The 24,476-nt window shown below is 44.9% G+C and overlaps 1 protein-coding gene across 2 annotated transcripts in view; it reads right to left on the bottom strand.

Annotated features, from left to right (window-relative positions):
* Positions 1-860: 860 nt before the first annotated feature.
* CMC1 (C-X9-C motif containing 1) overlaps positions 861-24,476 on the bottom strand; it is an 82,705-nt gene continuing 59,089 nt past the window's right edge. For both annotated transcript variants that reach the window (XM_068982739.1, XM_068982738.1), the window contains exons 3-4: positions 4,096-4,186; positions 861-1,105 (exon numbers count right to left, since the gene is read on the bottom strand). In XM_068982739.1, coding sequence (XP_068838840.1) covers positions 985-1,105; positions 4,096-4,186 — 212 coding nt within the window. In that variant the 3' untranslated portion in view covers positions 861-984. The remainder of the gene's footprint in view (positions 1,106-4,095; positions 4,187-24,476) is intronic.

The raw sequence follows: 24,476 nt of genomic DNA, 5'->3' as shown, positions 1-24,476 counted from the left end.
AAGCTCAGCCTGCAACCAAATTACTGTATAGGGACAGAAAATTTTTACTCTTATTACTATGTTACAAAATGGTCATTCATCCTTATAAAGAAGACTTTTAAAAACATTAAAATATTTTCAGTGGCAGAATTAACAGGTCAGGTCACGGAATGTTAATACATTTTAGGAAATTTCCTGTTAAAGATGTAAGCAGGGACTTCCCTGCCGGTCACTGGTTAGAACCCTCCCTGCCTGCGACAGGGGCACTAAGATCCCACACGGCACAGGGCAGCTAAGCCTGAGTGCTGCAGCAGCTGGGCCCGGGCACCGCAACTAGCGAGCGTGCCCCACAATGAAGGAGCCCACACACTGCAATGGAGACCCGATGCAGCCAAGTAAAAAAACAGAGATGTAAGTGCAACTGACTGATGTACAAGCACTTATCTGTTTCCAAATAACCCTTCTACCAAGTTACTGAAGTGCATTTACCTCATCCTAGACGCCGTCTTGCATATTCTGCTTAGCTGCAACAGTTAATCCTCACATCCACAGTCTGTGTAACTATGGAGACTACTTGCATCCACAGCTGCTTAGTTACTAATAAAATGGTTAAGCCGGGCTCATGACCGCCCTGCTACGCTGCCCAGTCACGAACTCCTCTGGAGACTGTCCACTCCTGCTCCCCTTTAGTTACTTCTGGCTCCATGATCAGTCTATACATTGACTAGTAATATTCATGTGGAAACCTAAAATTCAGTGTCACTGTTAGAGATCTATAGTTGTGAGACCATCTATTTAAAATCCATTACAACCAGGCAAACCATGTCCCAGGCCCCTGCTTACTCTTATCAGTCAATAACTTTGAGGTTAAAAAAAAAATCTTTATTTCAGATAACGTTATTTCCATAATTAAGGATAAAGGAAACACACTTCCCTGAGTCCATTATTTCAGGTGACTGATTTCCGTGAACACTGGCGTTCCTGAGCATCATCTTGAATATCTGCCTACATACTTGTGGGAAGCTTCTGTAGCCTTTTCTTGGTAGGAATTCCAGTTCTTCTGAATTCCTCCCTTTCCTTCAGGTATTCCATTTTGCATTCTTCATAAAAGGCTGGATCTTTATAGCTGCGAGAAGGAAAAGAAAATTCTTTTAAAGCAAATCACTTTGCAAGCATGTAAGATAAGCCTGCTTTAATGATAAATTCAGACACCCAGTTCATCAAGCACAATCTTTACAAGCAGGTTTTTTAGTCATAGTCATAAATTCATTGTAAAGGTGAGGCTACCAAATGAAAGGAAAAAAAAAACTAACGGTTCTTTCTTGAATAGCAATGTCCCAGGGGAGGACAGTGGGGAGCAGGGCCCCTGTGCTCAGGGACCCATGTGCGCAGACATCACAATGACATGCACAGCATGCCGTGTGGCCCAGGGCACCAGGGAGAGACAGGGTGAAGAGAACAGGGAGCTGCCGGGGAGACGTGTGAGCTGCATTCTGAAGGACCAACAGAAATCCCCACAGAAGGCCCACAAGGAAGAACCCACAGAGGAGGGAAGCTGAGATGTGTGGAGAAGCCCAATCTGCCCTGCCGGGCACTGTTAACAGCAGCTGGGAGATCAGCTCGGGGCCTCGGATGAATCTCACAGTGTGGAGTGTGTGTGGCCTGTGGAGCCCACACAGGCCAAGGGGGGCCAGGGGCCAGCAAGGTTAGAGGCTGAATGCCCAATAAATAAACTACTCCAGTAATCCAGACAGGAAATGACAAGGCCCAGTGATCTAAAGGAGTCAACTCTGGTGAAAAGGACGCAGTGGAGCTGGGAGAGACTGGGGAAATGCAATCAGTAAGATCCTAGATCCCAGACGATCAGAACTGCCCAAGACACGAGGCAGGACTCAGAGGAGCTGAGTTCAGTAAGGGACCTGCAGGAGGAAGCAGAGGAATGCCGTGACCCACAGGAAGCAGAGTTCCACGGGGGCACACTGAGCTTTCTCAGACTGAAGATGGAGAGGAGACCCTGGGGAAGTAGCTTTCAGGAGGAGGTTAAGGAGGAAAGGGTGGAGAAGAAGTAGGCAGAGACACCGGGGAGACAGGATGAAAGGGGGTCTAGTAACAGAGAAAGAATGTAAAAGACAGATGCTGGAACCCTTGGAAACAGTTCCAGGGGGTGAGGGCAGAAGCCAGACATGGTCACTGGGACGAGCAAGATGAGATAGGGAGAAATGGAAGAATACGACCATTGATGCTTCCCGTGTCACCAGCCAGAGACGCCAGAAGGTAGTGCTTCCACCCACAAAGTGTCCACAGGAGGCAGAGCCAAGGTGCCTCTTGTGCAAAGACGAAAACACAGTACTTCTTCAAGTATGCTGAGACTTGTGCTAGCGCTGAGTCGTTTTAACCGTATCCGACTCTTTGTGACCCTAGGGACCACAGCCTTCCAGGCTCCTCTGTCCAAGGGATTCTCCAGGCAAGAACACGAGTGGGTTGCCATTTCCTCCTCCAGGGGATCTTTCCGACCCAGGGATCAAACCCGCATCTCACTGGCAGGTTGAGATCGCCTGCACTGGCAGACGGGTTCTTGACCACTGAGCCACCTGGTGGAGACTTGTCAAGCAGAATTCTCCATCAGCAGCTCTCATTCCCTTCCCACATTCCCGTCCCTCCTCTCAGTTTCCCCTCTGCTCCTCTCTCTTCCAAGCAGCAGCAGGCTCCCCCAAACCCCCAGCCCCCCAGATGGCCTAGGACCTCTCTTCCCCTTCTCAAGGGTGAGAGATGGCGGGATATTCCAATGATTAATATTCACATAGCAAAAGCTGAAAATAACACAGACGAACTTTTAACAAGAGCCAACATCTCCTGAGTACCTGGCATCGATACATGCCCAGCACTGGAGTGACGTGTTTCCACGTGAGGAATAATCTCCTGCTGGAGCGCAAGGACCCTGCCCAGGGCCCGGGAGACCAGCCTGCTGCCCTCCCCACAGTCCTGCTCCCAGCTTCAGGGCCCCCCTGTCCCAACTAAGAGTTACAGGCACAACGGAGCCTGAAACGGGTGTCAAAAGCCACGGATCAGGTGCACGGGGAAGCTAACAACCTCAGCCACACAGACGTGCAAGAGGCTCACGTTCACCAGTGTCTCCTGGGGGCTCTAGGGACCCGAAGTCTGATTTCTCCACAGTTACATGGTCAGGGGAGGTCTGGGCTCATCAAAAAGAGCAGCTATTAAACTGTTTTTATTTATTACCAGCTTGAGAAAAGGCGTGGACTTGGACTATGTCTCCTTATCTATGAATGCAGATAATCAGTATTCTAAAAGAGTGCCTAAGTCCATGTGTACTAGTTATCCAAAAAGAAAACAATTTAAGATTCAGATAATCACCACTTTCTTTTTATGTAATCATCTAAGAAGTATCTGACATAGATGCTCACAGGCCAGGGGAGCTGAGTACAGAAGGTACTGATCTGATCTGACCTCACAGCTGTCTGATCTCACAGATAGCTCCCTACTCACGAAAGCACCTGTCAGTAACGTGGGTGATGATGAAATCTGGGCAGATGAGCAGAAAGCACCTGCATTCAAAGAACTCCACACATTTTTACTTTAAGACTCAACAAACTACAATGATGTATCAGTGAACACATTTAAGAACTATTTTTTAAAGTAATTTAACTTCAGAAATCTAAATATACCTTTGTTTCCTTTGTTTATTACAACTCTCCTAGAAGTTAAACATCTTCATCCAAAAGATCCTAAGGCTGGTAAAATTACCTTTTCATTAAAAGATAAGCATAATATATTCTATGGATTAAGCTGTTCATGAAAAGGCGTTTATTAAATCCTATAAAAAATCATGTATTTTTATGGCTGACCTAATATTTTAATCAGATAAAATGCTGACAAACACACATAACTTGAAAAGACCCTTCAAAAATATGTTGTACCACTTGTCTTAGAAGCATCTTTACCAAATTAAAATTTCAGACTCAGCCAACAATAGGATGAATCTGGTGGGGAGAAGTACAGAATATATGACACATAGCGAGTTAAATACACACTCTCACCTCCAACACATTATACACACATACACGCAGGAACACAAACACCAAGGCAACTACTTACTAAGAGGTTAGACAGTCTTTCAGTGCAGAATTTTCTTTCCGGCATTTTACTACCATAAGGACTCCAGAATCCTTGCAACACTTAGTGAAATCTGAAATAAAAAATTTGGAAGAGAAAAAATCATCTGTAATTACATCTCTATAAGTTTAAAGAGCTCTAAAATCTTCGTTCATTTAACATCTATGGCCTAGATTGTGCTTGGCACACACACAGTACATGTTCCACAAAAGACATGAACGTGAACAGAAGGTGGTAGGTCTGAAAGGAAGGAGGGGACCCCGGGGGGGAAGAAGGAGTTCGCTTCACGTGACACACGGAACGCGGAGACAAAGCAGGATTTCTAACCGGCTTCACTTTGCTGCTTTGCATCCACGTCTCCGTGTCATACTGTGGTAATTCTCGCAGCATTTCAGACTCTTTCAGTATTGCAATTGCTATGGTGACCTGTGATCAGGGATCTTTGATGTTACTGCTGTAACTGCAGACACAGAAAACAGCAGGCGAGCTAGAATTAGAGGTGGAGCCTGAAGATGGGATGGACTGCTTCGTCTCCTGATCACCCTTGACCAGGGAAGTCGCTTCTTAAGAATGAACAATGACTGTGGTGTCCTGAAATGGAGTCTATTCCTGGTGAAGATACTATAACCTTGCTGAAATGACAATAGAGCGTTAGAATATTACAGAAACTTAGTTGATAAAGCAGCAGCAGCAGGGTTTCAGAGGACTGACTCCAGTTTTGAAAATTCTCCACCAAATCAAATGCCACCAACTGGCACACTGTAGGCAGAAGAGAAATCGTTCCTAAAAGGAGGAGTCCTATGCAGCAAACTTTACTACTGCTCTCCTATTCTAAGGAACCCACCTCAACCTTCAGCAACCCCACCCTGATCAGTCAGCAGCCACCAATATCAAGGTAAGACCCTCTTCCTGCAAAAAGATTACGACTAGCTCAAGGATCAGGGCTCAGAGGAGCATTCGCATTTTTCAGCAATAAAGTATCCTTACTGAAAGCATGTACAGTGTTTTTTTTAGACGTAATGCTATTACACACTTCGTAGACTACAATGCAGTGTGGATATAACTTTTATATGCGCTAGGAAGCCAAAGACGGAATGCGACTTGCTCTCCTGTGATACTGAGTGTTTTGCATTGGTCTGGAACCAAACCACAGCATCTCCAAGGTCTGTCTACAGAGAGGAAGCATGTACTCCATGGATGAACAAGGTCCCGCTGTACAGCACAGGGAACTATGGTCAATGTCCTGTGATAAACCATCATGGAAGAGAGTATTTTAAAAAGAACACACACATATACGTGTGTGCGCACTCAGTCACTTCAGTCATGTATGACTCTTTGCAACCCCATGGACTGTAGCCAGCCAGGCTCCTCTGTGCGTGGGATTCTCTAGGCAATAATACTGGAGTGGGTCGCCATGCCCTCCTCCAGGGGATCTTCCTGACACAGGGATCAAACCTGCGTCTCCTGTGTCTCTTGCATTGCAGGCAGGTTCTTTGCCACTGAGCCACCAGGGAAACCCATAAACATATATATATACACACACACAAACACACATATATATACACCCATAAACTTATAGAAAACGGAGTCACTTTGCTGAACAGCAGAAATTAACACAACATTGTAAATCAACTATACTCCCAATTTTTTTAAAATGAAAGAGTATATTCCAGAAGAGAGAAGTAGGGAGAGTGAAGGGGGATGTATCGGACACAGCCCCTCCTGGGGTCCAGTCTCTGTGGCTACTGATGGCATCCTTCAACCCCGTTTCCTTCAGAGAACCTGCCATGGCCCTTTACTTTGATCCCAGGGCTCCCATCCCATTCCTGAGCCAACTCTGAGGTGACCCAGAACCCAAATGGCTTTCTATCACATTTCCATTCTGCTAGTTTGGCCCTCAAATCATACTGGTCCCCTCGGGGTCCTGCCTTCTCAGGGGCCCCAACCCAGAGAACTCTGGTGCCGGAGTCCAGCCACAGCGGCCCGCTGCTCTACCTGGCCTGCGCTGGGGCGGACCCGCTTGCTCCTCAGCCCCTCCTTGGGACGGGTGTGGGGCGCCCCTGCTCTAGCAGCGACTCTCCCCAGCTGTCTCAGTCCTTCCCCTCCCCGGGGGTCTCTAGGCCCAGCCTCGGCCTCCTCCCATCTGTAACCAGCCATGTCCATGTTAGACTTTAAAATACGACACCACCCTCACCAAGAAGCTTGTATCATCATTTAGTATAAAATTACCAGGATTCTCTTACCCTTCCAGCTACTAAGGAATATGATTTATAATCATCTTAAAACAAGCAGGTAACCTCAGGAGTCCCCATGAAGACACATAACTTGTAACAAAAGTGGTTTTAAACCACAAGCAAACTGAAAACGACTGACATTTGTAAATGCACAGAAAATTCGAGGGGCTTTGCTGGACCGAGAGGCCTCGGGCACGGACATCCGTCTGTCTGCAGCATCAGCGCAGTCTGCAGGCTGTGGGCGGGCAGAAACCAGGCCTGCTGGTGCAGGAGGGGCCTGACTCCAGACGGAGGGCACGTCTGGTCACAGCCACGGGGCAGGGATGCTCCAGAGCGGGTCACAGGCTCCGTGAACTAGCTGTTCACCAGTCTCAGGATGCCACCGTTTGCTCTGAGTCCTGAACTGAATCAGGCATCTTTTACACTCAACACACACTCTTGTGGTCCCTGTGCCGATGAGCTGTGCATGTGGCCAAATCAGAGCAAAGGGGACTTCCTGTGTCCTCTGCGACGCGAAAAGGCAAAGCAGGGGCTTCCCTGGTGACTCAGTGGAAAAGAAACCGCCTGCCAGCGCAGGAGACACGACTTTGATGCTTGAGCCGGGAGGATCTCACATGCCGCGGAGCAATTAAGCCTTGTGCAACGCAACTGCTGTGAGCCCGTGCTCTAGAGCCTGCGGGCCACCTCTACTGAAGCCCGGGTGCCCCAGAGCCCGTGCTCCGCAACGAGAGAGGCCATGCAGTAAGGAGCCCACACACCGCAACCAGACAGGAGCCCCCGCTCACCAGAGTTAGAGAAAAGCCTGCACGCAGCGAAGGCCCTGCACAGCCGAAAATAAACAAGTCAAACTATTGTTTTCTCAAAAAAGGGAAAAAACATTTCTCTTTTTAAAAAAGGCAAAGCAAATGCAGGATTAGTTCGTTCTCATCGGAGGTCCTGAAGGGAGCAAGCCCACTGAAACATCCACTAGCCTGCACTCTCGAAGTCATTAGCATCCTAACACGTTAACTGCTCTCCACACAGCCTGATGGGAAGACTTGCCTTTCCAGAGGCAAGGGCTACAATCCTAAGCATGAATGAAAGCATGAGCTACCCTCAATGGAAGCGTGGACACAAAGTTAATCCAGAGGTGACGAATGGTGGTGACAGGCCGGGGGCTGGCTCCTCGCAGCCCCACTGTCATTCAGAGGCCTGGACAGGCTCCCTCGGAAGATGGCGTCCACAGAAAGTTTGTGAGCATCAGGGACCTCCCCTCGTAAGCACGTGCGAGCTGACCAAACCCCAGGCCCTTTCCAGAAAACACGAACACAAGGGCTCCTAGCAACAGTACACTTTCTGAATTCAACACTCAGTACTCTGGCACATGACAAATTCACAAGCGAATGCTCAGGCACTGACTTATGTTAAGTTCTGTTTTCCCCAACGTGACTGAAAATGTCCTCAAGTAGGGAAGTGGCTCCAGACAGCACGTGTGTGTTCTGATGGGCATGAAGGCACAGTCTCTGCATCTTCACACTTGTCCAGATCTCTTCAGGAGTAACTGTGACTGGCCCGAAGCCTCAAGCTGTTTGTAAGGTTTCTGTCACTTGTTTAGCAACAAGATTTTAATGAGGATCCTTCTTTCAAACCACATTAGCAAACATTCATATAATGGTGATGTCGCCAGCTGATTTCTGCAATGGTATTCTGAAACAAGCCCAATTTAAATCACTTCTGTCTCTCAATAGTAAGTGTTAAAAAGTTTGTACACCTGTAAATAAATATTCACCTTTAACCACTACGAAAATGAACTGTCATTCACTAACATATACCTTAATGTTATGCAAATAAATATCAGTACAGAGTAAGAGTAGAGAGATGATTAAAAGTTATCGCAAACTTTAAAGAAGTTTGGGCTTAAAGACAGCATTCAAGACTTTTTTTCTTTAAAATATCAAGAACATGAAATTCTTTCTTTTGTAAACCCTCCTTTCTCTGAAAGAAACCACTGAATATCATATAAAATAAACTATTGGTAAACATATTCTGTGAGCATGATAAAATTTTCACCAAGTGAAGCTAGGGAAAACAGAGATAAAGTCTTCTCCCAACTGTAGTCTAAGATAATGGGCAAAATAATCATACTGTATTTAAGTACAAGAATACATAATTTCCAGTTTATATAAGAAAAAACTTAGGGAAACTCCATATGAAAGCAGTAAGAGAAAGAAATGGTTTGGAATTCATTGTTTTTCACTCATTTAATTTATGAACTTTGGAATATATGTTAATATTTAAATAACCGCCATAATTAGGTTTCCTGATTAAGCCGAAGATGAGCAACAAAGTGTGCATGGGAGCAGGAAGACTGACCCACACTTCATCAGTTTCAAGCAACATACAATTTTGCAGACACAGTCATCCAGGTAGGACTATAGCATTCAATGTGAGATAACAATTTAAAAACATACCAGATTAAAAGAAGTAATTCCAACGTTTCATATTTCTGACTAGAACCACTCCTTTTATAATTCCAACAATTTATGTTTTCTAAACCTGGAAAATCCCATGGACGGAGGAGCCTGGTAGGCTGCAGTCCATGGGGTCGCTAAGAGTCAGACACGACTGAGCGACTTCACTTTGACTTTTCCCTTTCATGCATTGGAGAAGGAAATGGCAACCCACTCCAGTGTTCTTGCCTGGAGAATCCCAGGGACAGGGGAGCCTGGTGGGTTGCCATCTATGGGGTCACACAGGGTCGGATACGACTGAAGCGACTTAGCAGCAGCAGCAGCAAACAATCCTGAGCTTATGAATTTTTACACAACTATCTTTAGAAACAGCACTTATTTCTAACTTTCTAGTACTTTTATTTCCTCAATCAGTGAAGTACTTAATAAAGTACCTATTTTGTTTCCAGCATTATAAAAAGCAGAGCTCTATTTAGGTACCAATGTAATTTAGAATTTTTAACATGTAAGTTCTGTGTAATAGTTCTGTGACTAAACCACCATCTTGATGGTCTCGCTTTTAAATCTGGAACTTCAATTTAATCGAAAAGAAAGACATTTAGGAGGTCTTGCTTACTGAAGAAATGTAGCAAGCAGATTTTTAAATCACCCTCAATTCAAAACATTTCATCAACTGCACAACAGGAAATCTTAAGCATAAAACTGCTTCCTTATAGAAAATTAGATAAAAATAAAAACAGAAATGTACTTGAAACGATGGATAAATGATCTGCCGGCAAACATTCTGACAACAACAAAATTTCAGAGACAATTTTTCGAGAGATCCATAAAATTAATCACTCAGTGGAAAACATAACACGCAGAAGCCACCTCATCTTTCACGAGCATCAGTCACCGAAACAGTGACTTCTTAACTGCACTCACGCCTTCAAAACGTTTCCGTTTCCAAAGGTGAGTCAAAAGCAGTGCAGACGGGGAAATCACCAAAGCATGCCATCACACCGTTTAGGAGAGGACCCAGCTGAGAACACTTCATGGATCTGTCCCTTTTCTAGCTTTTACTTTATGTTGGCGTACAGCTGACGAATAGTGTTGTGTTAGCCTCAGGTGTGCAGCAGCCAGTCATCCGTACACGCATACCTGCTCTCTTCCGGATTCTGATGCCGGGGGCCAGCGGGAGGAACTCCGCCTACGGCAAAGGTCATGAGGAAGGAGGCTTGGCATACGCAAAGGCGTGACCAAGCCTCAGGAAACCCCCTGTTCCCGAGCATCTGCCCCCCAAACCAGAGTCTATCTACTTTACTGTTTCGTCTCTCGCCTACACCTCTGACTTTACGGGGGGCTGTTCCCCACCGGTTCTCTCGGAGAAGGAGTTAACGTGCAGCTCCAAGTCAATAAAAATTCCTGGGCATGACAAGAGTGTTCCAACTTATGAACTCCTCTGAAGGTTATCTAGCCCACCTGTAAAGGTTCCTCTGGCCACATGTGATTGTTTACAGCCTCCCAACCTGAGAGGCACGAGATGTTTTAGGCTTACTAAAGGCAAATTCTTTTGGGAAATTGTCAGTATAGTGGGTTAGTTAGGAATTATATTGGTGAACGGTTTTTCATTTGTTGTGCCAATAATTGCTGCTAATTCCCTGCCCTGGGTGGGACAAGGGTGTCTCAGGTCAAACCTCTCTGCTGGCAAACTAGCTTGTGTGACAGGATTATCCATACTCCTGCCACTGCACACATGATTGTTTACTACCTCTCAACCATAAACAGCACAGAGAGTGTGGAGTATTTTGAGACTCTTAATTAGCATAGGGCTTTTCTCATTGTTGAGTCAATGATTGCCGCTAGGCCTCCATATCCTTAGGCACCTGGGAATATATTAATCAATTTATTTGGAATATAGAAAAGGAAATATAGTAGTTTTTAAGGTTAGCAATACTAGACTTTTTGAGTTAATGAATTTTCTCTTTTGTAATAGATCACTGTACTTTGTTATAAATCACTGTGTCCTTGCTATGTAAAAATGTAACTTTATCACTATCTTAAGACTAAACATATCTTAAGGGGAGCATTAGTGAAAGGATTTTCATCTGTTGGGCTGATGTTTGCTGCTACGTCTCCATATTCCCTGCCCTTATAATGAATATAACTAGCATATAGGAGAAATAAGTATTAACCTTTAAGCATATAGGAGAAATAAGTATTAACCTTTAAGCATATAGGAGAAATAAGTATTAACCTTTAAGATTAATCATGTTAACCTTGGGTTAAATAAATTCCTTTCTTGATTGTAACTCACTACACCCTCACCCTATAGGAATGCAACTTTATTTGGAGGGTGGTGCCTGGTTTAAGAAAAAACACCCTTGGAAAAAATAAGTTTTTTGGTTATCAGAAAGAAAGAGTCATAAAATGTCAGCAGGCCTTATGGCCAGAAGTTGATGTAAAACCCCTAAGATCTTTTTTTTTTATGTAAAGCACCTGATTTTGATAAAGGTCAGGACTGCTGACCCCCGCGTGACTCTGTATTCATCCCTATGTGTAGCAAAAGGTATATAAGCAAACTCCAAAATAAAGAAATCGGGATCAGTTTCCGGAAAGACATGTCGTTCTTTCTTGCTCCCCGTTTTTCTGGCTGAATTCCCATCTGGAGCGTGGGTGCTCGCCATGTCTACTTACTTGTCCCGGCTTTCAGGCCCAAGCGAGAAGGAGCCCAAGGAGGGGCACCTTCCGATATTCAAGTGGCACCAGTGGCCCAACGTAGATGGTGCAAATTTCTTGTCTTGGAATTTTATTGGTATCCCACGTAAACCAAGTTATTCAGCCTCTTTTTCTCTCCTACTATTTTCTGGCCAAATTCCCATCTGGTGCATGGGTACCCACCAAGGCTGCTAATTTTGCCTGGGCTTCTAAGATTGGACAGGGGGGGCCTCAGTGCCTCCTCTCCTTCAGGAGAACGGGAAGACGCCTGCGGCCTACGTAGGTGGTGATTGGTATTCCATGTAAACCAAGTTATTTAGCCTCTTTTTCTCTGCTAATTTTCTAATCCCTCTCTATCTGTAATTAAATAAGTTATTTCCAAGGACGCCGACTCCGTCCCCACCTTCGAATCACCCTGGATCCACTGGGGCTGGACCCCGGCATTCTGCTCCCACAAACGTCATTACAGAGCACTGAGAAGAGTTCCCTGTGCTACACAGTAAGCAGGCCCTTCCTAATTATCCATCTTATATACAGTAGTATGTATATGTTAATCTTATATCATTTATTTCTTAAAGTATCAGAGTAGAGTGAAAATGAAAAAGTCACTTACATTCCTGCCTCATAATAGTAACAACAGCGATAGTGAACACTTCTGTTTACTGTGTTCCTGGCACTAGCCAATGAGTTAGCACAGGCTTTCACAGGTATTAACTGATTAAAGTTTTGTTTTCAGGTATTCTTTCAGTACTTATACACAGGCTCATAAAAATGGCACTTGGGGACGGGCGTGTGCCAGCGACGACCGCAGGCGGCGTTCCACGTCGGGCTGCTCCTGAGGCAGTGGAAGCCCTCAGAAGGGCTCTGCACAGCAGAACGGCACGATCAGACTTTCTTCTGCAGAGAACTACAAGAGCTGGAAGCAGGCAGAGGTGGGGATAACAGGGAAACCGGTCAAGAACTGAGCACAGGACTCAGACCGAGAGACGGCAAGAGGGCAAGAGGCAGGGAGCGGCTCTGCAGAGGCGCGGACAGCTACCAGGGAACCGTGACGGACAGGGGTACACCATCAAGCCACAGGGTGACAGACGGGGAGTCCAGGATGACGCCGACACCTCCGCTGGGCACAGCCAGCGCGGTCTGATGTCTCAGAGACACAAGGAAAGTAACGCACATGACGGGGGAAAAGATCAGCGTGTGTTTCAGACACATCCAGCTGGGAGGAGCCGTGAAACACCCAAGTGGACTGTCCAGAAAACCCTCAGCTCTATGGGGCTGAGGCAAGTCGAAGACACTGGTGTGGCAGCAGTCACTTAAGAAAAATAAGGAAAAATAAAGAGGGCCCAGGTAACCACTGGGCCAATGGAAGGGTCAGTGGAAACAGGGAGCCTGAAAGATGGGAGGACCTTGGGGCATCACAGAAGGTAAGGGGACCAAGAGGCTGACCCTCTGAGTAGAGACCGGGGTCCACTGGACCCAATTTTAATTTCTGAGTTTCTTAGAGTAGTTCTAACTATTTTAAAGATATTTTGATTTTCATTTTTTCTGAGGCCTTCCAAAAAACCAAAGAAAACAGATACTTTGTAATATAATAAAACTCATTTCTATCTTGCAATTATCATATAGACTCACTAGAACTTTGAGTAAAGATAAGACACAAGATAGACTCAATGATCTTTTTCCTACATTTTGAAACTTTTTACTAGATCATCCTAGGACTTCTTTCATCATGACTCATCAATTATTTTCAACTGACTAAAATAAGAAAACACAATGATGGAATCAGCTAGAAAGAAAGTGAAATCATTCAGTCGTGTCCAACTCTTTGCAACCCCATGGACTGTAACCCACCAAGCTCCTCCATCCATGGATTCTCTAGGCAAGAGTACTGGAGTGGGTTGCCATTTCCTTCTCCAGGAGATCTTCCCAATCCAGTGATCGAACTCGGGTCTCCCACATTCCAGGCAGACACTTTAACCTCTGTGCCACCAGGGAAGCCGGGAAGCAGCTAGAAGAGTGATGCAAGTGAAATAACCACCATTTTATCAGTTTTCTTACTGGATCATCTGGCATATTACATCATCATTTATCAATATAGAAAAGGAGTCTTTTTGATGTTTGCTTTCCTTGAACACAGTTAAGATCTGAGATTTTTTTTTCACTTCCTGATTATGTTAGGTAGAATAATAGACCACACAGATCTCCAAATCCTCCTCCCAGAACCCAATGAATGTGTCAGGTTATATGGCAAAGGGAAATTACAGTTACTAATCAGCTACAACCAAATAAAGAGATTATCCTGGATTATCCGGCAGGGCCCAAAGGAATCACCAGGGTCCTGAGAAAGGGAGAAGGGAGGCACAGATGAAGAGAGAGAGAGGTGATGATGGGAGTGGGGACAGAGAGATGTCACCTTGGCGGCTTGAACAATGGAAAGAGGACACCAGACCAAAACAAAATAATAGGGTGCCTTATAATAGGATATGTGTATCCCCATAAAATTTGTGTGTTGAAACCCTACTGCCCCCACCCCCACCACTAACCCACCATGTGATGATATTAGGAGGTGGGGACCTGGGAGGAATTCAGTTCAATTCAGTTGCTCAGTCGTGTCCGACTCTTTGCAACCCCATGAACCGCAGCACACCAGGCCTCCCTGTCCATCACCATCCCCCGGAGTTCACTCAGACTCACGTCCATCGAGTCTGTGATGCCATCCAGCCATCTCATCCTCTGTCGTCCCCTTCTCCTCCTGCCACGAATCCCTCCCAGCATCAGAGTCTTTTCCAATGAGTCAACTCTTTGCATGAGGTGGCCGAAGTACTGGAGTTTCAGCTTTAGCATCATTCCTTCCAAAGAAATCCCAGGGCTGATCTCCTTCAGAATAGACTAGTTGGACCTCCTTGCAGTCCAAGGGACTCTCAAGAGTCTTCTCCAACACCACAGTTCAAAAGCATCAATTCTTCGGCACTCAGCCTTCTTCACAGTCCAACTCTCACATCCATACATGACCACAGGAAAAACCACAGCCTTGACTAGGCAGACCTTAGTTGGCAAAGTAATGTCTCTGCTTTTGAATATACTATCTAGGTTGGTCATAACTTTTCTTCCAAGGAGTAAGGGTCTTTTAATTTCATGGCTGCAGTCACCATCTGCAGTGATTTGGGAGCCCCTCAAAATAAAGTCTGACATTGTTTCTACTGTTTCCCCATCTATTTCCCATGAAGTGATGGGACCAGATGCCATGATCTTCGTTTTAAAGCTTGTTGAGCTTTAAGCCAACTTCTTTACTCTCCTCTTTCACTTTCATCAAGAGGCTTTTTAGCTCCTCTTCACTTTCTGCCATAAGGATGGTGTCATCTGCATACCTGAGGTGATTCGTATTTCTCCCGGCAATCCTGATTCCAGCTTGTGTTTCTTCCAGCCCAGCGTTTCTCATGATGTACTCTGCATAGAAGTTAAATAAGCAGGGTGACAATATACAGCCTTGACACACTCCTTTTCCTATTCGGAACCAGTCTGTTGTTCCATGTCCAGTTCTAACTGTTGCTTCCTGGCCTGCATACAGATTTCTCAAGAGGCAGGTCAGGTGGTCTGATATTCCCATCTCTCTCAGAATTTTCCAGTTGATTGTGATCCACACAGTCAAAGGCTTTGGCATAGTCAATAAAGCAGAAATAGATGTTTTTCTGGAACTCTCTTGCTTTTTCCATGATCCAGCGGATGTTGGCAATTTTATCTCTGGTTCCTCTGCCTTTTCTAAAACCAGCTTGAACATCAGGGAGTTCACGGTTCATGTATTGCTGAAGCCTGGCTTGGAGAATTTTGAGCATTACTTTACTATCATGTGAGATGAGTGCAATCGTGTGGTAGTTTGAGCATTCTTTGGCATTGCCTTTCTTTAAGGGAATGGCAAGCCACTTCAGTATTCTTGCCTTGAGAACCCCATGAACAACATGAAAAGGCAAAATGATAGGATACCAAAAGAGGAACTCCCCAGGTCATTAGGTGCCCAATATGCTACTGGAGATCAGTGGAGAAATAACTCCAGAAAGAATGAAGGGATGGAGCCAAAGCAAAAACAATACCCAGTTGTGGATGTGACTGGTGATAGAAACAAGATCCAATGCTGTAAAGAGCAATATTGCATAGGAACCTGGAATGTCAGGTCCATGAATCAAGGCAAATTCGAAGTGGTCAAACAAGAGATGGCAAGGGTGAACATCGACCTTCTAGCAATCAGTGAACTAAAATGGACTGGAATGGGTGAATTTAACTCAGATGACCATTGTATCTACTACTGCGGGCAGGAATCCCTCAGAAGAAATGGAGTAGCCACCATGGTCAACAAGAGAGTCTGAAATGCAGGACTTGGGAGGAATTAGGATGAGATAAGGTCAGGAGGGTGGATCCTCATTAATGGAGCAACACCTTGGTAAGAGTCAGGAGAGAGTGGCGTGCTCTCTGCTCCCCACCAGTGAGGTCTGCAGCCCAGAAGAGGAGCCAACCAAGCTAGCACCCTGAGCGAGGACTTCCAGCATCTAAACCTGTGAGAATGAAGTTTTGTTGTTTATGAATCATCAGTTTATGTTATTTTTGTTAAGCTGCTCATGCTAAGATAGGTTTCTAGAAACTGAAAAAGGCAAAGAAATGGACTCTCTCGTTGAGCTTCCAGAAGGGAATGCAGCTCTGCCAACATGTAGATATTAACCCAGAAAGACCTGTGTCACACCTCTGAGTTAGACTGTAATGTCACACATCTGTGTTGATTTATGGTACTAAATGTGTGTGACTAAGTTTGTGACAGCCACCATAATGAACTAACTGCACTGCCTGTAGCAGAAGAAGGAAAACCGACAAACGATGGTTCTCATTTATCAGATGAATCAGAAAGTGCATGCTAAGGCCTGAAAGCAGAGCTCGGGTTCTGCCCAAAATGACAGAATCATCTACCGCGAACAACAACCACCAACTAGTGCCTTCAGATGACAGTGTCCCAGATGAACTTCCCGAAAACCAGGAACTGATGAGTAAATAACAAGCTCTGCAGGACAAAAAGGAAATAAGGCCTCCTCATCCCATCAGTCACCTGACAAGAGGCACCTGGTGTCCTGTAACAGGAACTGGCACATCCCACGTGGTGGGGACCCACGGTGGCGTTCTCCCAGCTTCTATGCTGATGTGTATGTGACCCAAATACTTACGCCTGGCTTATAAGCAAAGACGATCACAAGGAAATAGCATTTATGGCCTGGGATGTGTAAGTCAAAAAACTAAAATTCTTAAAAATTAAAGAGCAAAAAAGATGACTATCTTCTCTTAAAGAAAAATTAGTAGCCAGCGATGTTTACAAAAGCACTGTATTTTATGAAAGCAAGCACAAAAAGAACCAGGGCTTCTGGTACGGAGGGCCAACTGGAGGTGTGTTGGAACCTGGTGCAGTACTGACAAGACAGGTGTGTTCAGGTTCACAACAAACACTTAGCTTCATTCAGGCAGCACCGACCATTTCAAGTATAAAACTTTCATAACAGGGAAATACAGAATAAAAACTGGTTCAGCTATATTTGATTATTATCAAAATTTTAAGGTCAGTCTTCCTTCGTTCTTTCAAAAATTTTTTGAATACGATTTTTAAGTAGAAAAATTAATAAAAGGTATCCACAGATGACTACCTTTTCTAGGACAGTATGGACTAAAGAAGGCATGGTCATGATTGTCAAATGCTAAGATGAGGGGAGAAAGTCACCTGTTAGTTTTTAGGTTAAGACTTGGTGACATTCTGCTGTCTAGGAAAATCTTTCATTCACGTGAGGTCAGGGAGAGGATCAGAACAAACAAAAATCCCTGCTCCTTATCACAGGTGAATTAAACATGCCTTTTATTTCCAGCACACTTATTTCTTTAATCAAGCATTCATTAAATACAAAATACGGTTCCTAACTTCAATGTACTTATAATATAGTGGCAGATACAAGAAGGAATTCAGTATTACCAAACAGTTATCTTCATTTGGTCAGCTTGGGTTTGTAGCCCTCTAAACCCTACACACAAAGCTACTAAGCAAGGTCTGAAATGCATCTAGTCTGAATCTCCCTGCCAGTTAGTTCAGTCGCTCAGTCGTATCAGACTCTTTGCGACCCCATGAATCGCAGCACACCAGGCCTCCCTGTCCATCAGCATCTCCCAGAGTTCATTCAGACTCACATCCATTGAGTCAGTGATGCCATCCAGCCATCTCATCCTCTCTCGTCCCCTTCTCCTCCTGCCCCCAATCTCTCCCAGCATCAGAGTCTTTTCCAGTGAGTCAACTCTTTGCATGAGGTGGCCAAAGTACTGGAGTTTCAGCTTTAGCATCATTCCTTCCAAAGAAATCCCAGGGCTGATCTCCTTCAGAATGGACTGATTGGATCTCCTTGCAGTCCAAGGGACTCTCAAGAGTCTTCTCCAACACTACAGTTCAAAAGCATCAATTCTTCAGCGCTCAGCCTTCTTCACAGTCCAGCTCTCACATCCATACATGACCTCTGGAAAAACCATAGCCTTGACTAGATGGACCTTAGTCGGCAGAGTAATGTCTCTGCTTTTGAATATGCTATTTAGGTTGGTCATAACTTTTCTTCCAAGGAGTAAGCATCTGTTAATATCATGGCTGCAATCATCATCTGTGGTGATTTTGGAGCCCCCAAAATAAAGTCTGACACTGTTTCCACTGTTTCCCCATCTATTTCCCATGAAGTGATGGGACCAGATGCCATGATCTTCATTTTCTGAATGTTGAGCTTTAAGCCAACTTTTTCACTCTCCTGTACTGTGAGTATAAAACACACACTGGAGGGATTCCCCTGGGGGTACAAGGGTTAAGCTGGTTTGGGGAGCTAAGATGCCACATGCCCTGTGGCCAGAACCAAAATACAAAAGCAATACTGTAACAAATTCAACAGACACTTGAAAAACATCTTAAAAAAAAAAAAAAAACAAACCACTGAATTGTGGGAGCTTAGAAGGAAAAATAAGCAGGGTAACAATATACAGCCTTGACGTACTGCTTTTCCTATTTGAAACCAGTTTGTTGTTCCATGTCCAGTTCTAACTGTTGCTTCCTGACCTGCATATAGGTTTCTCAAGAGGCAGGTCAGTTATTCCCATCTATTTCAAAATTTTCCACAGTTTACTGTGATCCACACAGTCAAAGGCTTTATTTAGCATAGTCAATAAGGCAGAAATAGATGTTTTTCTGGAACTCTCTTGCTTTTTCCATGATCCAGCGGATGTTGGCAATTTGATCTCTGGTTCCTCTGCCTTTTCTAAAACCAGCTTGAATATCAGGGAGTTCACGGTTCATGTATTGCTAAAGCCTGGCTTGGAGAATTTTGAGCATTACTTTACTAGCATGTGAGATGAGTGCAATTGTGTGGTAGTTTGAGCATTCTTTGGAGTTGCCTTTCTTTGGGATTGGAATGAAAACTGACCTTTTCCAGTCCTGTGGCCACTGCTGAGTTTTCCAAATTTGCTGGCATACTGAGTGCAGCACTTTCACAGCATCATCTTTCAGGATTTGAAATAGCTCAACTAAACTTCACCAGCTTTGTTTGTGGTGATGCTTTCTAAGGCCCACTTGACTTCACATTCCAGGATGTCTGGCTCTAGGTGAGTGATCACACCATCGTGATTATCTGGGTCGTGAAGATCTTTTTTGTACAGCTCTTCTGTGTATTTTTGCCACCTCTTCTTAATATTTTCTACTTCTGTTAGGTCCATACCATTTCTGTCCTTTATTGAGCCCATCTTTGCATGAAATGTTCCCTTGTATCTCTAATTTTCTTGAAGATATCTAGTCCTTCCCATTCTGTTGTTTTCCTCTATTTCCTTGCACTGATCCCTGAGGAAGGCTTTCTTATCTCTCCTTGCTATTCTTTGGAACTCTGCATTCAAATGGATATATCTTTCCTTTTCTCCTTTGCTTTTCGCTTCTCTTCTTTTCACAGCTATTTGAAAGGCCTCCTCAGACAGCCATTTTGCTTTCTTATCCATGGGGATGGTCTTGATCCCTGTCTCCTGTACAATGTCACAAACCTCCATCCATGGAAGAAGCACAAGCTGGAATCAAGACTGCCAGGAGAAATATCAATAACCTCAGATATGCAGATGACACCACCCTTATGGCAGAAGTGAAGAGGAACTAAAACGCCTCTTGATGAAAGTGAAAGAGGAGAGTGAAAAAGTTGGCTGAAAGCTCAACATTCAGAAAACGAAGATCATGGCATCTGGTCCCATCACCTCATGACAAATAGATGGGGAAACAGTGGAAACAGTGTCAGACTTTATTTTTTGGGCTCCAAAATCACTGCAGATGGTGACTGCAGCCATGAAATTAAAAGACGCTTACTCCTTGGAAGCAAAGTTATGACCAACCTAGATAGCATATTCAAAAGCAGAGACATTACTTTGCCAACAAAGGCCTGTCTAGTCAAGGCTATGGTTTTCCAGTGGTCATGTATGGATGTGAGAGTTGGACTGTGAAGAAAGCTGAGCGCCAAAGAATTGATGCGTTTGAACTGTGGTGTTGGAGAAGACTCTTGAGAGTCCCTTGGACTGCAAGGAGGTCCAACCAGTCCATCCTAAAGGAGATCAGTCCTGGGTGTTCACTGGAAGGACTGATGCTGAAGCTGAAACTCCAACACTTGGCCATCTAATGTGAAGAGCTGACTCACTGGAAAAGACCCTGATGCTGGGAGGGACTGGGGGCAGAAGGAGAAGGGGATGACAGAGGATGAGATGGCTGGATACTTGATGCCAATGAGTTTGGGTAAATTCCGGGAATTGGTGATGGACAGGGAGGCCTGGCTTGCTGCAGTTCATGGGGTCGCAAAGAGTCGGACATGGCTGGGCGACTGAACTGAACTGAACTGAGGATGAAAAATGTAACTAACTATCTTGTTCACAGTTTTCACATGATTGCATGCTAATAAGATAGATGTGCTGTGCTGTGCTTGTGGCTCAGTCGTGTCTGACTCTGTGACCCCATGGACTGTAGCCTGCCACGCTTCTCTGTCCATGGGGATTCTCTAGGAAAGAATACTGGAGTCGGTTGCCACGCCCTCCTCCAGGGGACGTTCCCAGCCCAGGGACTGAACCCAGGTTTCCCACATTGCAGGCAGATTCTTTACTGTTTGAGCCACAAGGGAAGCCCTAATAAGATAGATACTGTTTATTTAATACATAAATAAATATAACATTAAAATTAAGCTTACCTTTCAAAACTAATGTCCCATTAAAAAATACATGGCTACTACAGTTTAAGGAGAAGGAAAAGGCTACCCACTCCAGTATTCTGGTCTGGAGAATAGTATAGTCCATGGGGTCGCAAAGAGTTGGACACGACTGAGCGAGTTTTACTTTACTATAGTTTAAAATTATAAATATAGTTCATGCTATTTTCTCTGGTCCAGTGAGACTTTCTGCAGCGACAGAGATGTTCTCTGCACTTTCCGACAGTGCCACCAGAAGCCATGAAGGACGACCGAGCCCGCGAAGTGTGGCTGGATGCCACTGAGGGGCTGAGCGTGTCTTTGGAATTAATTAAGGTGAGAGTGACGTGCACAGTGGCTGCCATAGTGGAAGAGGCGGCCCTGCGTGCGTTTTGTTCCCTGCACTTCAGGTCAGATGTAGACAGGAGGCTGGCGGTGAGAGCCTCAGGTGGCTCATCTCCATGTACTGGAATGAAGCTCAATGGGCACAAACTGGGATTCTGACGAGAAGCCCTTAGCATGTAGCTCTTAGAACAGAGATGATTTCTCACAAAGGCTAACAATACATTAACTGATCAGCAGGATCTATACCATTAGAATAAACTATCTTATTTCAAGTGGAGTTTTTGTTTTTCCATTTTCCTATGTGATTTCATAATTTTTTCTTGCAAGGTATTTAAAGATGTTAATAATAACAGCAACAAAGTCAAATTAATAATGGCCACTGACATATACTGGGTATTTACTAGGTACCAGACACGATGAGCACTTCATTAGCTCACTTGAATTTTACAGAAACCTAACAGATAAGCACTATCATCATCTTCACTTGCCAGACAAGGACACCGAGCTTTCAGTAGGTGACATCATGCATTTCCAAGATGGACAGTATGGCAAGGACTAGCCTGGAACCAGGCCTTTAGTTCCTGAAAAAATCCATAACTCCTATGGAATCCCACTGACTCTTCTTCACAGTGAGAACAGAGGAGACTCCTCCACACTGGGCAAAAGACCTCATGGTCACAGCAGAGCCGTGAGCCCCGCCCGTCACCACACACAGGGTCACCACTGGGCCCAGGAAGCTGGTGGGACAGCTCAGTCCTTCCGGTCCCCACTTCCGGGGGAAGAAAAGCTACAGCTTAGAGCTCTGATGCTCTGCTCCTGAGCAATCATCTACAATAAAATGATGCCAGATACCTTGCCCTCTGGCTCCATACCTCCTTTTCCAGAATGCCTATAAAATATATTTAAATATTTAAAATACGGATTTTACACATTATAAAGTGGCTTTTCCAAGCAGTTTACAAGAAACTGCTAAGTTCTGTACCTGGGGTTCTAAGAGCCTTCAGAATAGGAAAGGGAGACGTCAGCATAGCTGAGCTGTGGCTAAGGAGAGCACCAACTCATCCCATCTCCCAAATGAGACGCACACGAGAGAGGCCATCAGCCTCCCCAAGCAGGAGAATCCGTATCACTAGCAGTGACAGAGGGGGAGGACTTAGACAGTGACAAAGCCAGAGAAACGCTAAGTGAGTCAATCTGGTTCACGCTGCACATGTCGGCTACATGCTCCCCCTTTGGCCCCCGCCCCCCGCCCCAGCCTCTAAAGTTAAAAGATCTGTTCATGAACGCATGCCCCTCAGAGCACCCAACAAAGGCACCATGTTTCTGAACATCCCCTGATAAGAAGCAGAGTCAACACTGTAAGCAACACAGGCAGCAAGCCAGCCTACTGCACCTTCCCATTCGTGCAGGTGGCTTCAGTCTGTTCTGTGGGCCAGCGGTGACCACTCACCGCCACTCACGAGGGGCCAGGAAAGGACCTTGTTCTCAACTCCTCGGGTGGAAACGGCCAGAGAAGGAAGGACTTAGACGTCACTAACCCAAACCCTAGACCCTTCCCCAATTCAGAAAGGCCCAGTTCACCTCACTGTGCAAACCTTGTGGGAACAGAACAAGGGAGCCAGTTCCACTGTGGCGGAGGGGATGTGTGTGCAAATAGGTGTGTGCATGCCTGTGTGCTGAGGGGCGTGGGGGAGGTTTGAGACTGGAAGAAACCAGAGTTCAGGGTCCTGCCAGCCCCCATCAAACTCCGCTGGCAGTAACAGTCCTGCTGCGCCGCCTCCTGGTGAGAACCAGCATGAACATGGCTCCCTCCTCCTTGCTGGATGTGGTTTCCAGGCTGTGGACAAAACCTGCTCACCCTCTTTCTAATCTACTGGTCTGTCAACTTTTCTTATGTATCAGACACCTTGCTTTGCTCCAAAAGAGGAGTTGACACAGTTTGGCATTTCCCTTCAAGAGACAGCATTCAAAAAGACAGTTATGTTCTTCATATCCAAACACGGGACAATTCAAATACAAAGATAACTATGACTACACCTTTCTTATGACAAAAGTCATTTGTAGAGAATCATTAAGAGAATGGCGTATCACAAGCCATTCCTCATCCTGTCTTCTCTTAGCTGAAGCAAAAAATGTCTTTATGTAGGTAAAAAATAGCCTTGGCACCATTCAAAGCCACTTAGCAGCTTTCTTTTAATCTAACAGAGTCACACCAACAGCCTAAGTAGAAATACTAAACCACAAAGCTCTATCCGGCCACTGAAGAAAGTGCACAGCTGAGGATGATCTCCAAGACCCAAAGTGGAAACAGCAAGGACACACACACACCCCTGTGCAGACAGGAGAGAAGGGGTGGGGGCCAGGAAGGGGCGGGTGGCCGTCACGGCCTCAGGAGAGAACCTGGAGTCTGGGGCGGTGGGGAAGAAGCAGGTTTCTATTGTGTTGTGGTAGTCTGTCCCTGTGCCAACCTTACAAAATGCAGTTTTAAAAAAGGAAAGTGAATAAAGTAATACCTTTGTGTGGAGGAGGGGGAGAGAGGAAGTCTGGCTTTGAAGCAGAGTGAGAGGTCATCTCTCTCAATTTTTTTTTTTTTTCAACAATCCTCTTCCATTTCCTCGGAACTGCCCGTTAGTGACAATAGGGCAGGGACCTGTCTTTCTTGCAACAGAACACCCTACCTTCACAGTCAATGGACACTTCTGCCTGGATGGCTTCATTTCATTAAATGCTGACTGTTCTCAAATAAAAATGTGGGCATTCCTTTTCACAAATTACAGAGCTACAGAGATCCTACGATTCCCACCCCACCAATGCCACGTGGAGCCCTAACCCAAGGTAAAAAGACACCGTCAAAACCCACACTCCTGGCTTTCTTTTAATTTAACACGGTCACACCAACTGCCAAAATGGAAGAAACCCAACACTGATAACGCGTGCTCCCTTGCTCATAAACTGGTCCCAATTCTCGGTTTTAAAGAGGAAAAAAAAAAAAGAGAACAGAAGACATGTGATGCTAAATTTAATTAGACATTTAATAAGTGTAGTGTCCCTAGTTAACAAGGCAAATCCATCCTTTCCGTTCAGGCTGCAGGTTATTTAAAGACTTTACAATTTTACTACTTAAGGGCAAGTCCTATGGAGGTGTTATCTCACCATTTATATTTTCACAACACTTATGATATTGCTATCACACTCTTAAAATAAATAAAAAGCCCATGCCGTGTGGTGGACCAATATAATGCTACATACTCTATTTCTGGAAATAAACATTAAAATCATTCTGTATTGTTCACTTGATTCTTGCAGTGTTGAATATTAGAAAAAAAGTAAAACTAATTTTTTTAAGTCCCAGGTATACTTGAAAAACAGAGGTTTTATCACTTGGT

This window comes from Capricornis sumatraensis, chromosome 10 (genome assembly GCF_032405125.1).
Source record: "Capricornis sumatraensis isolate serow.1 chromosome 10, serow.2, whole genome shotgun sequence".
NCBI classification, from domain to species: domain Eukaryota; kingdom Metazoa; phylum Chordata; class Mammalia; order Artiodactyla; family Bovidae; genus Capricornis; species Capricornis sumatraensis.
Note: the sequence above shows the minus strand (reverse complement) of the source record. Positions and strands in the feature narration are given on the sequence as shown.